The sequence below is a fragment of the Gigantopelta aegis genome, chromosome 2 (genome assembly GCF_016097555.1).
Source record: "Gigantopelta aegis isolate Gae_Host chromosome 2, Gae_host_genome, whole genome shotgun sequence".
NCBI lineage: Eukaryota > Metazoa > Mollusca > Gastropoda > Neomphalida > Peltospiridae > Gigantopelta > Gigantopelta aegis.
In genome coordinates this window covers 12,913,331-12,932,684 of record NC_054700.1, presented here as the reverse complement: position 1 = coordinate 12,932,684, position 19,354 = coordinate 12,913,331, and the positions used below count along the sequence as shown (strand labels likewise).

The following is a 19,354-nucleotide window of genomic DNA, read 5'->3' as shown; positions in this document are numbered from 1 at the left end:
TCAACACATTTTATTTACGGTGATATGGCCTTAGTCATATGGTTAAGGACCACATAAAAACTGAGATAGTAAACCCATTGTCACTTCATGGGCTACTCTTTTCGATTAGCAGCAAGGGATCTTTTATATGCACCATCCCACAGACAGGGTAGTACATACCACAGCCTTTGTTACACCAGTCATGGTGCACTGGCTGGAGTGAGAAATAGCCCAGTGGGCCCACTGACAGGAATCGATCCCACACCAACCACGCATCAAGCGAGTGCTTTACCACTGGGCTACGTCCCGCCCCTGTGAGAAAAGATTACAATATAACACTTTCCAACATTGTGGTATTGATTGAAGAAAATGTGGTGGATATACAGAGATTAATGTTCCAATTGGACTGAATTAGCCAGCTCTTGCACGGTGCTAGATAAATCTATCTGGCCCCCCCAAGGGCTAAATGATTTCTAAATATGCCTGATGTCATATCTCATACTTTTCAGAATTCTGTTGAATTAGGTATTCCCCAATTTGCCATCTCATGTTGTATCATTTAAAAAAAAAACATTTAAACAAATTAATATTTTCAACTTTATATTTATTGTTAAATTGTTACATTTTTAGTCGTTGCATAATGTGGCCTCTATTTTTCTGCGTATGATTAAATGAGTTTGTTAGTGAAATATTTACGAATCACTTTAGAATAAACAAACTGTAGTTTACAAATTTAATCTTTTATAACTGTCATTCAATAGGCAAGAAAAAGAATCTGCCACCATTGTGAGGTATAGATGAGGCAATTCCAACCCGAAGGAACAAATGTTTTTGTAAGGCCCTCAATAAACCTTGGTCGTATTCAGGGTTAATCTCTCTTTCTTGATCATGAGTCGAAAAAATAACCATACATCAGACACTAGTTTTTCAAGTGTGATGAGATAGATGCCACTAAACAAATGTTAATTTTCTTTCATTTGGTCTAGACAAGACAAATGTGTTTTATGAATATATGCAACCATTTTGAGTAACATATGGCTTGTTATTAGTTAGTTTTGTTATGTTTTTTGCTTGATTCTCAAAGATATAGTTGTCATACTATTTTGTATTAAAAACAAATTAGGCAAAAGTTTGGCTTAGTGTGCTATAAATTTCCCACAGCCGCTAACAGAGGTTAAAATTTTTGCTTGTGATAAATACATGTAGTCCAAATTTTTTAAAATAATAATACAAAAAGAAATTATAATGTCAACTCCAACACACCCTGTAGTAGGCACTTCGCTTGCGTGCTTCTTCCAATCTTAATACAGAACTTCGTTTGATGCCTGCAAAACAAAACAGAATTCCATAGCATTTAGGGCAGTATTGCTGTGAGATATTTGAACAAAGGCGTCTTCTATATACTTTCAGTTGATAGACCTCCTACCTAATGACATTGTCACTTGTTAAATATTGTTACTAGTATATAAAGTATAATTGTGCTAGGATATTGTATTGTCTTTCTTTTCTTGCTGTTGATATTATTGGTCATGCCTGTATAATTCATATACGGAAATAAATGATTGATTGATTGATTGATTGATATACATGCCTTAAATTGAAAAACACTAATTTTTAAACACTATAACATATTTATCACTATTACAGCCATGTTTGATCATTTAAGTTAGAAGTACATACATTTCAGTATTTAGAAAATTCATTTTCGTACACCTGAAGTGCTTCTGGTCATCCAGGTTTTTATAATACCTCAAAATGCATTTCTCATAATTGTAAAAAAGCATGTTTGGCCGAGAAATAATGGTTATCAAGACAAGCTCTAGTTATTTTTAGACGGTATTTCCCCGTTTAAACATCACATACTTTAGCTTCTCTCTGTTATAACATCCAAAAATGTTGCAGGTTTTCAGATTAACTAAACTTAGTGTCCATGTTCACGGGCTGAAACTAGGGTCTGCGCTTTTAACTCACTATAGTCTATAAACACACATAAATAACTTATTCATATACAGGACCAAACTTTATAATTTAAACTCACAGTGAAGTAACTAATTAATACAAATGATCTAACTAAATACAGTGAAACCTGTTTAAACTGGACCCTGAAAATACGGAAATCCTGTCAAAACCGGCCAAATTTCATGATCCCAAATTTTCTTATTTAAACCATGTATTAAAAACCTGATAAAACTGAAACCTGTCCATTTTGGAAACCGGTCTGATGTTTGGTTCAGAGATGTAAAATCCTTAATTAATTAACCTGAACAAACCTGTGTAGTGTAAACGAATGAAGAGTCGACTTAACGAAAACATGACTTCCAAAAAACAATGCCGACTGGAATTTATGCTGTGCAGCATCCAGTGTTCCATCACGGGTGACCGATTTCTGCGGTCTCAGCCCAGCTTAGCAGACATCAGAGTTATTAATGCTCAATTGTATTCAATTGTACTGTCCGGTGCAGCGCAAATTCTTTTCAGCGTCAGACAACTCTCAGATACTCACACAGAGTTTCCACCTTTGATTTTTGGTCCATGCACTTTGATAATGAAATACTGACATACAGAGAGTAAAATGCTAGAAACAACTAAATTTAGAGTGAAATACATACACGTGACTTAATTTGTATTTTATACACTAATACAAACAGAAAATGTTATCTTTTCTGCGATAGAAACGAGAAATACGCACATTGGATTTTGCTAAGAAAGAACGAAAATATCTCGAACACCACAGGCTAAACATAGGTGTGTGGAATTATCTGTCATTTTGCAACCTTAATTGTGGTAATAACTAAATTACATTGAAATTTGTTGTTTTTAATGTTTTAATTTTGGTTCATAAATAAGAAAGATACATAACAAAATTGGGATATAGCGACATTATTATTAGTCTGACAGTCACATTCATTGGGTAATTCTAAGACTAGCTTGTTCGTTTACAGTTACGAATTCGATGCTGATGTCAAGGGAAATAACTCTGTATTCTAAAACGTGACCCTCTAAATACCGGACCCTGTCTAAACAGGATAAATATTAGGTCGCCGACATGATCCGGTTTAAACAGGTTTCACTGTATTGGAAAAATAGAGCCAGTATGTTACTTTTCCTTAGAACATGAAAATAAATACAGATGGCAGTGTGTTCAAACTACCTCGATCACTCTTTTCAAAGAATCTGTTTGGATCAGAGGCTTTTCTTTCAAACTTTTCCAGTTTCTCCAGCAGAGTTTCTCTCTGTAGAATCAGGTCAGAGGTCTCCTCCCACTGGTCCATTGCCTGAGAATAATACAAAAATAAATCCATAAAAATAAATATATACTACTTCAAAATGTAATAACCAAAACTCTTTCTTTTGAAATGTCTCTAAGGATTATTAAAAACAAATTTCAGTTTAAAAAAAATATATATATAAAAAATAAAAATAAATAAACTTCAAATTTCAGTTATCAAAACGTTTCCTTTAAAATGTCTTTATGGAATATTAACAAAATTAAAACAAGAATTTGTGGAATTAATCGTCTTGCCTACGATAAGCTTATTCAATATCACTCACAGTTGCATCCATGGATGTTAATCTCAATGCGTATTTAGTCCTTTACATCTGAGGTGTGCAATTGCGTTTACACATCCAAGTGCACCTCAATTTTATTTCAGGAGCATTTTTTATCTTCCACCTAAAAATGTGGCAACATGCAGCATGCCTCCCGATGATTGGTTTAAAAGCAGCTGCTTTAAACCCACCCATTCCCAGTGTTTGAAAATCATCATTATATTGATTCAATGATTGTTCAATGTGTGTTATTCAAAACTTCTTTTTTGTCAGTATGTGCAAGCTTTACAGAAGTTAAAGTTTGTTTTGTTTAATGCACACTAATTTATTAATCATTGGCTATTGGATGTCAAACATTTGGTAATTATGACATATAGTCTTGGAATAAAAACCTGCTAAATTTTTCCATCAGTAGCAAGGGAAATGTTTATATGCACCATTTCCACAGACAAGATAGCACATACCACTGCCTTTGGTGCACTGGCTGGAATGAGAAATATCTTTACAGAAGATCTTTTGTACGGAATTTAAATCACTCGCTTGGAACTTAAGAGGCAAGTGATTTATCACTCGGGTGATATTTTCAAACGTGAAAGACTGGTGTTTAAAAGAATCTCGTTGGGTTGAACTCAGAAGGGTTGAATACACTGCAACACTCAAACCAAAAACAATGTCCTGAGTTACACTTATACATTGTTCACTGAATGATCTACCCTTTAGGTCGAACACTTTCTCGAGCACCGACAGGGTTCGAGCCAACGGGATTCAGCTATATATGTTTCTATTAGAAATTTGTTGATTATCAGAAATAACGGAGAGTTAAAGATTGAAGAAAAGACGTACTTCACTGAGTTTCTTAAAGAAATCGTCACAGCTGTATTTGACAGCCATGTCGAGTTTCTCCTTGTCCGGCATCTGTAGGTGTGACCACACTTTCTCAAGCCGTTCCTGTGGTGTCGGTGGTGCCTCTATTTCCTGTAATATACAACCATCATCATCATCATCATCAATCATCATCATCAACCTCATCATCATCAATCATCATCAACCTCATCACCACAATCATCATCAATCATCATCAACCTCATCACCACAATTATCATCATACATCATCATCATCATCAACCTCACCACCACAGTTATCATCAATCATCATCATCAACCTCATCACCACAATCATCATCACCCTCATCATCATCATCACCCTCATCATCAACAACAACATCATCATCATCCAGTAACAGCATCTGTTATGCAGCTTTTGTATAATGTCTTCAAATGAATAACTTATAATATTTTAAAGTACCTACATGTAACCTGGTAGATGGAAAAAACCATCTCTCAAAATATGTTACAATTTGTGCTTTTTATTGTTTTCTTTTGGGGGGTTTTAAATTAAGTTTTCCAATTTTCACCACTTCTGAGTTGTTAATCTAGGTTTTGATGAAGGAAGGTAGGGAAGTTGTGCTAATATTTTAAAACTGTGGACTCTCTGATTTGATATTAAAACATAAAACGAAGGACCATCAGACGTTGCTATCTTGATGCTGAAGAGACCAAATCAACAGGCTCAAGATGGTGATGGTTTGAAGTAAACTGAAGTTTGGGATGAAAATTGTACCATAGGACGATTTCTTGACCCCAAGATAACGGAGGTGGAGATACACATGTACATGTAATTAACATATGATTGCATTATAAGAACTTTAGATTTCACTTATTTGGGCACAACTTGTATGTTTTATTGTTCTGAGATCTTCAAGGAGCACATGAATCTAATTAACTGAGGATATGAAACGGAAGTGATATGAAGGGTTGTAGATATTCAGAAATGCAGTTTGAATTATTTCAAGCTACAGGTAATTTAGGCTTAAAATTTCAGATTTTTAGTTGAAATTGTTTAGTAGTCGATATGTTTAGTTATTTTGGGGTACATTTATAGTACATACTTATTTTGGGCATACCCTTTACTGTTGTGAGCTTGATGCAATCTAAAGCCTCGACTACTAAACAAGTGTAAGATATCGGTTGGGTATACACTACCAGGTATATCATCGGTTGGGTACACACATGTGACAGTTACGTCAAAGTTGACCTACAGACAAGTTCAAGGCATACTAGTATGTACATAGTGTCCTGGCTTGAGATTTTCAAAGCCAACTTAGCACTACGAAATCATAAAACCACCGCAGGCTGTGACGTCAGTACAGCACACGTCATAGTGACATCATAGCTCACAGTGGTTTTATGATTTCGTAGCGCTAAGTTAGCTTCAAAAATATGGGCCCAGTACTCCAAGTGTTCTACATGACATTTGTATACTGATGGAAAGAAATAAGGGAACACATCAAATGGTAGACCAAATTTAATTCACAACTAGCGTAGTAATGTCTGTATTTCATACCAAGTTGTAATGTGGGATTGAATGTCTGTAGTGTTGAATGAGCTGCCTATATGTTCCCAGTCAACATTTGACAATTTGAATTGATTTCTGATGCAGTCATTATTTCTTGTTGCTATTTGTGTGATCCTTTATTTCTTTCCATCAGTATATGTTTCATGTTAGTAATAATCTCAAATAGTAAACAATTCTCCATTTAACATGGTATACTCATTTTGAAGACGGACACTGTATCTTTGGTTTGCAAAATTACTTGTACAATATGGTGCTAATGAATTTCACCAGATTTGTACTATCTGCATTTTACAGAATCCAACTTGATGCATGTACAACCAAACTGTTTTGTACCCCCCCCCCCCCCCAACCAAAAAAAGGTTTGTTTTGTTTAACAACAGCACTAGAGCACATTGATTTATTAATCATCGGCTATTGGATGTCAAACATTTGGTAATTTTGACATATAGTCTTAGAGAGGAAACCTGCTACATTTTTCCATTAGCAGCAAGATATCTTTTACATGCACCATCCCACAAGCAGGATAGCACATACTATGGCCTATGATATACTACAGGGCTAGCTCTGGGTAAACTTTACAAATTGCAGAAATTGTCAGTTATTTTCTACAAGATGTCAATTATTACATGAAATTATTTCGCCCGAACTAAAATAAAATTCACCAACTGCTTTCAAAATTTGCAACTGGCGAATTTGGCAAGTGCCAGAGTTAGCCCTGTACCAGTCGTGGTGCACTGGCTGGAACGAGAAACAGCCCAGTGTTTCCACTTGACAGAAATCGATCCTAGATTGACAGCGAATCAGGACCCCGTTCCACAAAGCGATCTTAGCCCTAAGATCACCGTAACTGCACAGATAACATATGCACTTAAGGTGATCTTAGCGCTAAGATCGCTTCGTGGAACGGGGTCCTGGTGAGCATTTTACCACTGGGCTATGTCCCACCCTCGATTTGTACTAAGACATATAACAGCAGCAAGTTACAACAAAAGGCATACAGACACCCATTCAGTGGTGACAACTATCAGTAATGTTGCCACACTGACGGAGACAGGTAAAACTCTTACTTCGAAGGATCGTTCAGATGCTGCCATAGAAGTGTCTGTCATCTTTGATGTCCTGAAAATTCAATTGTGCAATAATTAAAAAAAAGAAAAGAAAAAAAAAAGTGTATGCTTGCATGCAGGACAAAGAAAACAAAAACAAACATACAATAATAAAAAAATTCCATAGGTGAGAATGTCAATTGCCTGGTAACCAACATGCACAGTACCAGATAACTAAAATGTTTGTTTGTTTGTTTGTTTGTTTGTTTTCTTTAACACCACCACTAAAGCACATTGATATGTTAATAATTGGCTATTGGATGTCAAACATTTCGTAATTCTGACTCATAGTCAATAGAGGAAACCCACTACATTAATTTTTCTTAATGCAGCAAGTGATCTTTTATATGCACTTTCCCACAGACAGAAAAGCACATACCACGGCCTTTGACCAGTTGTGGTGCACTGGTTGGAACGAGAAAACCCCAATCAGTTGAACGAATCCATTGAAGTGATTCAATCCTGTGATGCAAGCACCTCAAGCGAGCACTCAACCAACTAAGCTAAATCCTGCCCCTCAGATAACTAAATAACAGAAGGAAGGAATGTTTTATTTAACGACGCACTCAACACATTTTATTTACGGTTTTATAGTGTCAGACATATGGTTACGGACGACACAGATATTGAGAGAGGAAGACTGCTGTTGTCACTTCATGGACTACTCTTTTCGATTAGCAACAAGGGATCTTTTATATGCACCATCCCATAGACAGGATAGCACATACCACGGCCTTTGATGTACCAGTTGCGGTGCACTGGCTGAAGCGAGAAATACTAAATAATAGATTAAGATATTCCAATGTACACGTGGATCAGTGTTCTGTACTTAAGTGAGGAAATTGTGTCCAATCTTTCAGTAATCCTCAACTTTCTTTTGGTAGGTTGATTTGCAGTTCTCTAAAAACTACAACACATACAAATGTATTATAAAGGGAAGTAATTCAACACAGACAATAGGTTGTCAATCCTCAAGATGCTTATCTTATATGATGGTAAGAAACGCTGTTTAAATTTTTAAAAACCCAACAAGTGTACAGTGCTGATAAATTATGTCTTGCATGTTTGTTACCCTCACAGCCTTTGACTAGGGCCCGTGCTTATAAAACTTTTAGAGTCCAGACTCAATCTCTAATGACGTCACACGCATACAATTGGTATGGCGTTGTCATGACATTGGTGTATCAGACGCAAGTTTTAAAAGCACCAGACCTGTTGAACAGGTTCATGCAGATGTCAAGTTTTTTATCCAGTTTTTGTGTATCCATCTGCCTGCATGTCTGTCTGTCTGTCTGTCAGTCTGTGTGTGCATGCATAATCATGCTTGTGCATGTGATGAAAAACTGTTGACACAAAAACATAAACACAATACTATAGCTATATAACTCCTCTATGTGACCTCCACGAGTTTCTTTACTAGCGAGACAAAACCATAAACCAATAGTTCGTCCCATCCTACTAAAAAAATGTGGGTTTTTTGGTAAATAATTTCAGTTGTAACAAAACAAGTAAAAGTGTTTTGGGAATAAACAAAAAACAAACTATTTTTGTGTGCAAATTTAGAAAACAATCGGCTCGGAAATAAATAACTTGTAGTAAATTCCATAGTATGAAGAAAAGCGATCACTATGGGGAGGACTATAACTGTCATTTCACTTCATTTTAGCTTATTTTCGTACCAATTAGGTTCAAGTATGCTGTCCTGGGCATACATCTCAGCTATCAGGGCTGTCTATCCAGGACAGTGGGTTGGGTTAGTTGTCATTGGTTAGTGGTTAGTGAGAGAGAAGAGGGGGTAGTGGACTTACACCTACCCAATGAGTCATTAAAACTTGCTCTGTGTGGAAACCGGTACCGGGATGCGAACCCTGTACCTACCACCCTTATGGCCGATGGCTTAACCACGACACCACCGAGTCCAGTACCCACCAACAACTTACTGTGATAATCAGGTTTTGAGTTATGGGCCTTGAATAAACTCCCGATAAAGTCAAACTTTTGTCAAAAATTAATAAATTCCCATGAAAATCAAACTTGATCTGGCCATAACTTTGCTGCGAACCCTGTACATACCAGCCTTATGTCCAATGGCTTAACCACGACACCGCCGAGGCCGGTTATAACTGTCAATCTACATGCAAATGGAAGACACAGTAAGGGAAATAACCTCTACAGCTCGGCTCCATGGTTTGTTACTAGTGAGGCAAGAGGATTACCTGGATCGCTCAAGTTCCTGTTTATACTGCCGGACCATGGCCACTCTCTCCTGAAGGGTCATCGCGGTGGCTTGAGTGTCGGCCGGTTTGTCGCCTTTCTCTTCAGTCTTCTCCTCTGAAAGAAGGCCATCAGTGATATGAACAAAACAAACATTTTCAACACAATAATACCCATATATACAAATAACAGGGGCCTATTTCACAAAACATTGTACGTTTACGTCTGCGACTAGCACTTACTAGTATTCAGGTCATACGTTTATACGTGTTTGGCATCTATTTCACACAGAAACTTACATCATTATGGAAGACAGGCATCGAAATAAGCATTGTGTCTGGTAACCCATTTACAGGTTACCACAAAATATAGCCTGGTAACCTATAGGTTACCACAACTATATAATAGTTAGAATTGAATTCCTGTTACTACTACTTTTTAACACCCTTACATGTGTGCCAGATGATTATTTTAGTATACATGTATTTATGAATGTTTTGAAATTGTATCGGTGCGCGCGAACATCGGTACGAGAAATGAAATCCAGAAGTAAATTTATCTAGTGGGCGCTGCTTAAATGCGGACTGCCGAAATTGCGTGCAATTGCACAAGTGCGCACGAACACCGGTGCAATTTTGTACGAGAAAACGAAATGCGGAAATAAATTTATCTAGTGGATTCTGCTTAAATGCGGAATGACTATAATTGCTTGCAATTGCACAAGTGCGCGTGAACCGTGATGCAATTCCTTACTAGAAAATTAAACGTGGAAGTCCGGAATACATTGCCTGGTTTACGTTTGGAAACGAAACTACCGTACGTTGTGGTAACCTCCTGGTAACCCGAATGACCGTTCTCAACTTAATTCGATGCCTGGAAGATGGAACATTTTAAAGACCAAAGAAAATTAAATGCTTGCACTTCAACCTACATTAGTTGGTGTTTCAGTAGTAATAAGTAGACTTACATTCATGTGCAAAATTTGGCTAACAATGTTTTGGAAATTGGGCCCTGCATGGTCGTATAAAATACAAAAAGTTAAAGTTTGTTTTCTGACTCGTAGTCAACAGAGGAAACATTTTCCCATTAGCAGCAAAGGATCTTCCACATGCATTTTCTCTCACATAGGAAAATACAAAACACGGCCCTTGACCAGTTGTGGTGCACCGGTTGGAACAAGAAAAAACCCAATCAGTTGAATGGATTCACCGAGGTGGTTTGATCCTGTGATGCAAGCACCTCAGGCAAGCACTCAACCGACTGAGCTAAATCCTACCGCTATAAAATACAAATGATCACATGATCATAACTTGACCAAAAAATTTACCTACTGAAAAACAAATATTCTGAGAGTACTGCTAAAATAAAACACATCCCCTACCTGGCCCCACAAACTTCCTAAGTTCAAAGTCCATGACTCTGTCAAACATGGATACGTTCCAGCTTTGACAGAGTTAAGCCAGTGCACCACAACTGGCATATCAAAGACTGTGGTATGTACTACCCTGTCTGTGGGATGGTGCATATAAAAGATCCCTTGCTGCTAATCGAAAAGAGTAGCCCATGAAGTGTCTGACACCATATAACCGTAAATAAAATGTGTTGAGTACATCGTTAAATAAAACATTTCTTTTTTCTTTGACAGAGTTATGGCCCTTGAATTCACAAGAAGATCAAACTTGATCTGGCTATAACTCTCTCAGAAAATGGATAAATCCCCATAAAAGTCAAACTTGGTCCATAACTCTACATGATAAACCTACAAACAAAATTTCAGCTCAATATCTTGAGGATTGTGAAAACAGTCCGGAAAACCATACGTAGGACAAATGGACAGACAGACAGAAAGACGGACACAACATCTATAGTCCTCTCCAGAAGAAGAAGAAGAAGAAGAAGAATCCCCCAAAACCAACATTACTAAGTGACTCCTACCTAGAAACAGCAAAGGATCTTTTATATGCACTTTCCCATAACCAGGACAAGACATACTACAGCGTTTGTTGTACCAATCATTGGGGGTACAAGTTGGGATGGGAATTTTTTTTGAGGCTATGAGGACAATTGATCATCCAGCCCATTGCACCTCAGTTGCAGAGATGCCAACCCTAGTTGGAGTGTCATAGGAATTCAGCCCTTCAAAAACAGGAATCCCACCCCCCAAAATAGGAATGTTATCAGTGATGGAGTGATGGCTCAGGAGTGCGTTTTTCGAAATTTTGGTAAAGTCGAGTTCAAGGCTGTACCCAATCAGCAAACATCGTGGCTGTTTGGAAGACTGATTGCTAGACTGGTTTATTCTATATCGACAGGCTTGCTATGCTCGCTATTCGGAATCCATAAGTTTAAAGAACAAGGCAGGAAACCAATCTACGATTATTGACGGTGAAGAGGGAAAAAGTTCCATTTCTCCGGTGTTAACATCTGTGCCTTCCAAAAAACGATCTGACACCAAATACGCGAAACTACGATTTTCTTTCTAAAAACTGGAATTTCGAACAAGACAATCGTAATAGCGTAATCTATGCTTTAAATTCGTAATGATTCCGCCAAATTCGTAATGGTTGGCATCTCTGCCATTGTACACATGATAGCTTAAGTAGTGAAATTAAAGTCAGTGAAAGAAAGGGCGAGAACAGTGTTCACATGAGAGAAGAAACCCACCTTCCACTACTGGATCCTTGCCCAGTCCACCAATAAGAACTGTGTTGCAGTTCCAGTAACCTTCCTTATACTCGTTCTTCTGAGCTTTCAACTCGTTAAGCTTGGCCTCGAGTTCTCTGTAAATATAAATACCAGGTAGCATATGATAACTGAAGATGGCTTGCTCAAGATTAATATATTATTCTTGATCTGATTCAATAAAACACAGTACAATTTGGGCAGATACTAGACTAAGTAACTATTTCTGTTTTACTTGTGAAAGCCCAATTACACAGAAGAAGAAGGAAATTGTTTTATTTAACGACACACTCAACACATTTTATTTACGGTTATATGGCGTCGGACATATGGTTAAGGACCACACAGATACTGAGGGAGGAAACCCGCTGTCGCCACTTCATGGGCTACTCTTTTTGATCAACAGCAAGGGATCTTTTATATGCACCATCCTATAGACAGGGTAACACATACCACGGCCGTTGATGTACCAGTCATGGTGAACTGGCTGGACCCAATTACACAGATGATATGATAATGGACAACCCCAGCCACCCACAAACATTTGTTTTTCTTCAACTTATTTTTGTGCTTATATCCAAATAAGGTTCAAGCATGCTGTCCTGGGCACACACCTCAGCTATAGTCCTCTCTGGGCAGTCGTGGTTAAGCCATCGGACATAAGGCTGATAGGTACAGGGTTTGCAGATTTCCTTCCTTCCCACTCAGAGCGAGTTTTAACGACTCAATGGGTAGGTGTAAAACCACTACACCCTCGTCTCTTCACTAACCACAAATCACTAACAACTACGTTAACTGACTGCAGTCTAGGGCAGTCAGTTAGTTGTTAGTGGTTTGTGGTTAGTGAGAGACGAGGGTGTAGTGGTTTTACACCTACCCATTGAGTCGTTAAAACTCACTCTGAGTGGGAAGGAAGGAAATCTGCAAACCCTGTACCTATCAGCCTTATGTCTGATGGCTTAACCACGACACCACCGAGGCCGGTACCCACCAACAACTTACTGTGATAATCAGGTTTTGAATTATGGCCCTTGAATAAACTTAAGAAAGTCAAACGTGATCTGGCCAAAACTTTTGTCAAAAATTTATAAATTCCCATGAAAGTCAAACTTGATCAGGTCGTAACTGTTAAAAATTAATAAATCCCCATGAAAATCAAACTTGATCTGGCCATAAATGTCAAAAATTAACAAATTCCTATGAAAATCAAACTTGATCTGGCTTTAACTCTTTCATAAATTAATAAATCCTCATGAAAATCAAACTTGATCTGGTCATAACTGTCAAAAATTAATGAACTCCTATAAAAGCCAAACTTGATCTGGCCATAACTGTCACAAATTAAGAAATAACCATGTAAGTCAAACTTGATCCGCCATAACTCTGTCATAAATGACTAAACTCCCATGAAAGTCAAACTTGATCTCGCCATAACTCTGTCATAAATGAATAAACTCCCATGAAAGTCAGACTTGATCTGGCCATGCATAACTCTGTCATAAATGACTAAACTCCCATGAAAGTCAGACCCGATCTGGCCATAACTCTGTCATAAATGACTAAACTCCCATGAAAGTCAGACTTGATCTCGCCATAACTCTGTCATAAATGAATAAACTCCCATGAAAGTCAGACCTGATCTGGCCATAACTCTGTCATAAATGACTAAACTCCCATGAAAGTCAAACCTGATCTGGCCATAACTCTGTCATAAATGACTAAACTCCCATGAAAGTCAAACTTGATCTGGCCATAACTCTGTCATAAATGAATAAACTCCCATGAAAGTCAGACCTGATCTGGCCATAACTCTGTCATAAATGACTAAACTCCCATGAAAGTCAGACTTGATCTGGCCATAACTCTGTCATAAATGAATAAACTCCCATGAAAGTCAGACCTGATCTGGCCATAACTCTGTCATAAATGAATAAACTCCCATGAAAGTCAGACCTGATCTGGCCATAACTCTGTCATAAATGAATAAACTCCCATGAAAGTCAGACTTGATCTGGCCATAACTCTGTCATAAATGAATAAACTCCCATGAAAGTCAAACTTGATCTCGCCATAACTCTGTCATAAATGACTAAACTCCCATGAAAGTCAAACTTGATCTCGCCATAACTCTGTCATAAATGACTAAAGTCCCATGAAAGTCAAACTTGATCTGGCCATAACTCTGTCAAAAAGGAATAAACTCCCATTAAAGTCAAACTTGATCTGGCCATAACTCTGTCATAAATGAATAAACTCCCATGAAAGTCAGACTTGATCTGGCCATAACTCTGTTATAAATGAATAAACTCCCATGAAAGTCGGACTTGATCTGGCCATAACTCTGTCATAAATGACTAAACTCCCATGAAAGTCAAACTTGATCTGGCCATAACTCTGTCATAAATGACTAAAGTCCCATGAAAGTCAAACTTGATCTGGCCATAACTCTGTCAAAAAGGAATAAACTCCCATGAAAGTCAAACTTGATCTGGCCATAACTGTCATAAATGAATAAACTCCCATGAAAGTCGGACTTGATCTGGCCATAACTCTGTCATAAATGACTAAACTCCCATGAAAGTCAAATTTGATCTGGCCATAACTCTGTCAAAAAGGAATAAACTCCCATGAAAGTCAAACTTGATCTGGCCATAACTCTGTCATAAATGAATAAACTCCCATTAAAGTCAAACTTGATCTGGCCATAACTCTGTCATAAATGACTAAACTCCCATGAAAGTCAAACTTGATCTGGCCATAACTCTGTCATAAATGAATAAACTCCCATGAAAGTCAGACTTGATCTGGCCATAACTCTGTCATAAATGAATAAATCCCTATTGTACACAGAACAGTTATCATACAGGACACTCCCATCCCTTTCCAATGAATATACTAATTTTTGACTGGATTACATCCAACTCCAAACAGTATTTACATGTCCATATCCATTTAAAGTTCAGATATGTCCACCCTGCCATGGGCACAGCATCTCTGACATCACCAGTGACCAAGTCCAGGATAGAAGTGGGGTGGGGGTGGTACGTTTTTCTTCTTATCAATTGTGGTATTTTTACCATCCAGTTAACCCCACTACACTTCAGCTATCTCTTTTACTGAAAATCAATGTGCTCTTCAATAGATTCAGTGGGCCCATTGGGTTATTTCTTGTTCCAGCCAGTGCACCAAGATTAGTATATCAAAGGCTGTGGTATGTGCTGTCCTGTCTGTGGGATGGTGCATATAAAAGTTCCATTGCTACTAATGGAAAAATGTAGCAGGTTTCCTCTCTAAGAGTATATATGTCAAAATTACAAAATGTTTGACATGCAACAGCTGATGATCAATAAATCAATGTGCTCTAGTGGTGTCAAAGAAAACAAACTTTAAAACTTTTCAACAAATTCATTAATTAATTTAATTCCTGGTAGATCATCATCGCCAGCCATTGTGCATAACTCCAAACTAAGCGTGTCTGCTTGAGTGGTGTACACTTACCTGTTCAGACTGGACTCAATTTCTGTGATATTATTTCTGAAGAATAGTTAAAGTTTGTTTTGTTTAACAACAACACTAGAGCAATCACTAATTAATCATCAGCTGTCAAACATTTGGTAATTCTGACATACAGTCATCAGAGGAAGCCCGCTACATTTTTCCTAATACAGCAAGGGATCTTTTATATGCACTTTCCCACAGACAGGAAGGAAGGAAGTAAGTAAATGTTTTATTTAACGACGCACTCAACACATTTTATTTACGGTTATATGGTGTCAGACATATGGTTAAGGACCACACAGATATTGAGAGAGGAAACCTGCTGTCGCAAATTCATGGGCTACTCTTTTCGATTAGCAGCAAGAAATCATTTATATGCACCATCCCACAGACAGGAAAGAACATACCACAATCTTTGACCAGATGCGGTGCACTGGTTGGAACTAGAAAAACCCAAAGTGGTCCAATCCTGTGACGTAAGCACCTCAGGCGAGCACTCAACCAACTGAGCTAAGTCGCGACCCTATTTCTGAAGAGTGCTATCACTGAGTGAGTAGCTGCCTGATTGGACTCACCTCTGGTGAGTGGTGGTTTTCAAAGACTTCGTCTTGGAGTGAGTGGCCCCTGGTCTCGTTCTGCTGCCCTCATCCTCATCCTCATCATCGTCGGAATCGTAGAAGTGAAACAGAACAGCCAGGAAATCAGTTTCCTAGGGAGAAAAAGTGGCAGGAGTCTTTTTATTATCCACATGCTTCAACATAACCAACTTAATTAATAAGCACACACGTAATAACAAGTGTAATGATATAATTTTGGGAAGGAAGGAAGGAAATGTTTTATTTAATGACTCACTGAACACATTTTATTTACGGTTATATGGCGTCAGACATATGGTTAAGGACCACACGGATATTGAGAGAGGAAACCTGCTGTTGCCACTTCATGGGTTACTCTTTCTGATTAGCAGCAAAGGATCTTTTATATGCACCATCCCACAGACAGTGTTGCACATACCACAGCCTTTGATATACCAGTCGTGGTGCACTGGCTGGAACAAGAAATACCCAATGGGCCCACTGACGGGAATCAATCCCACACCGACCGTACATCGAGCGAGCACTGTACCACTGTGTTACGTCCTGCCCCGTTATAATTTTGGGAATCGACATCATAACATGACATTGCTTTCCCAGTCCTAAAGTCTGAACCAAATTCTTAACAACTATGATAAATTACCTTTAATTACTGTTACATTTCCACCAACTTTTGTCCAGAAACAAATCGTAAAAAACCATTACAGTGACACTGATTCCACATACGAGATTGTAATGATGTCACCAATATTGATGTCGCTTAGATTGCATAGGACAAAATACATACTGCTTTCTGCCATCTGCCATTTTGCTTGTTTATGGAATATTCTTCAAGAGGGGTGGGTCGATATGACTTAATCTAACAACTTTATGACATGTGCTAAGGTATAGGTACTCATCATGACTTTAGCTAGACTGTGCATGTAGAATATATGACGTCATGTCGTCGCCTTGTTCTAGTTGTGGTTGAAACATTTTGAGACGGGCCTTGTTATTCATAAAAAAGAACAATGATAATATGGATAACAAAGAAATTATTACATCTGCATGTGAATCGTACTGACTTTAACTTGTGTCACGATTCATGTATTACCTTCACTTTCGTTAGGACAATACAAAAATCTTGACACTCGTCTCATAAAATCAGTACGACATACACGCTCAGATAATAATCTCTATGCATTTACCCTCAAATACTCGAAGCCAAACTTATAATACTGTAGATCCTGAAATTAATGCTATCATGATATTAATATGAAAAATGTGAGTCAATTTACGTTACACACATTAATAGATTTGTGCATTTATTTCTAACTTTCCTCTGTGTCAAAGGTTATTCAAATACTAACATATTTAATAAAATACAATTCAGTGTATGCAATAAAGCTAGGAAACAAACGTATATCATTAAAAAAATTATATTTGAAAAGAGGCCACTAACATAAATTTCTTATCACATTTTAGTCCGACTGTTGTCACTTGCATTAATTTAGGGATGCATTTATGATCTATATATAGTAACTATTGTTTGCCTTAAATATTTTCTTTTATTTAACTTTTTTATGATAAAAAGAAATAATTCGACTATCTCCAGATTATTTGGCAATTTTTGTTGTCGTTTTTAAAAAAAAATGGTTTGCTTTAACATCAAAACAACAATAAATGTCTGATCAAGCTGTTTTAGATATATTAAGTATTTTCCCTTTTCTGCAATACTCAACCTGAGTTAAGGTTGATGTCAGGTATTACAGCACCAGTTTTAGCTTTGTACACAATAACTAAAATATCTAACCATAATTCGATTCAGGGTACCATTTTTCACTTTAATATTTTAACACTTGAGCTTAATATTTTGTTTTCATTTCACACTCAATATGGAAGTGACAATTATTTTGACAGGAGTGAAGGTAATCTATAAAGTGAATCCCATAGCTCATAATTGTGTTTTTTAATTACATGTATGTCAATATCTCTACTATAATAAAACATACTAGTCTTTGCTTGTTTTTAAAATGCCAAAAAACCTTTAATGAGTACAAAGCCAAAACAATAGAGCAACAATGTATTGATCTGATCGCAACCTTCTGACTACTGCAGGCAAGATATCTCGCCTGTTGTCACGCCAGCTGACATACTGTACACTGTATACAGTGCATTCCCCAATTCATATTTCCTGCTGAGTTTTTTCACACAGCACTCACCGGATATAATAATATACCAACCAGAAATACATTGCAGCTTTAGTTTTTCATTTTTCAATGGAAAATACCTTGGAATTTTTAGTTCAAAAAATTGTTTTCCACAAGTTTTTTCGCTTGACAACAATGGCGGCACATCATGGACATTTTCAGGAATCGATAGCCGATTGTGACAGCTAATTTGATAATAAATTTTACCATTTTACCAACAACAAAAATCACAAAATATTGGGATATGAATCGTAGTTTGTTTCTCAAAAACATTCTGGTCAGAAAAACAGTTACTGGGAATAATGGACATAAATACTGGACATCTGGCCACAAATGTCCGTAAGTAAATGCAACTTTAAAATTTTGTTGCCTAATTTTAATCAATACGAACTGATCTTTAATATCATAAAAAAAAAAAAACCCACAAATATAATCCTTACCAATTCAAATATAAACTTTATTTTATGTATTTATAAAAATTTCAATGAAAATATGTGAGTAAAAGTTGTAAATTTGTCCTCCCTCAACATGGATTTTTGACAAAAATGAATCCAGTAGTCTAAAGGTTAATTGTACACTAGCTACAACAGTACTGCTGTAATATGTGCCTCTAACACGTCCAACCTGTGTGCTGAGGTACTTCATGTAGTCGTCGATGTTCACGGTGCTCTTCCACCAGTGCAGCCACGAGCTGTAGTTGCGAGCCATCTTCTCCGCCACACACACCGGCAGATTCTCAGACTGCATAAACGTCGCGGCCTTTCTCTCTGGGTCAGGGGTCTGTAACAACAGGAAACATGACGTGTTATAACCATTGATTCACGATGTGTAAAACACTGGTTTTATTGTCTCTCCCACTTCACACTGTGCCTAGTCCCTCCTGTAGTCACACCAGCTTCTCTCTCTTCATCTCAAAACACAACATGATCGGTATCTTCAACCACAACATGATCTGTATCATCAACCACAATATGATCTGTATCATCAACCACAACATGATCTTTATTTTCAACCACATTGTCTTTTCAACCAAACATGATCTGTATCATCAACCATAACATGTTCTGTATCATCAACCACATGTTCTGTATCGTCAACCACATGTTATATTTCTTCAAACAACATGAT

General features: G+C 37.4%; 1 protein-coding gene across 1 annotated transcript in view; it reads right to left on the bottom strand.

Annotated features, from left to right (window-relative positions):
- LOC121387267 (coiled-coil domain-containing protein 87-like) overlaps positions 1 to 19,354 on the bottom strand; it is a 63,924-nt gene that overhangs the window by 6,866 nt on the left and 37,704 nt on the right. Inside the window, exons 23-30 of the mRNA XM_041518295.1 lie at positions 18,851 to 19,006; positions 16,020 to 16,153; positions 11,929 to 12,044; positions 9,267 to 9,381; positions 7,012 to 7,063; positions 4,372 to 4,503; positions 3,131 to 3,254; positions 1,243 to 1,304 (exon numbers count right to left, since the gene is read on the bottom strand). Of these exons, the coding sequence (XP_041374229.1) occupies positions 1,243 to 1,304; positions 3,131 to 3,254; positions 4,372 to 4,503; positions 7,012 to 7,063; positions 9,267 to 9,381; positions 11,929 to 12,044; positions 16,020 to 16,153; positions 18,851 to 19,006 (891 nt within the window). The remainder of the gene's footprint in view (positions 1 to 1,242; positions 1,305 to 3,130; positions 3,255 to 4,371; positions 4,504 to 7,011; positions 7,064 to 9,266; positions 9,382 to 11,928; positions 12,045 to 16,019; positions 16,154 to 18,850; positions 19,007 to 19,354) is intronic.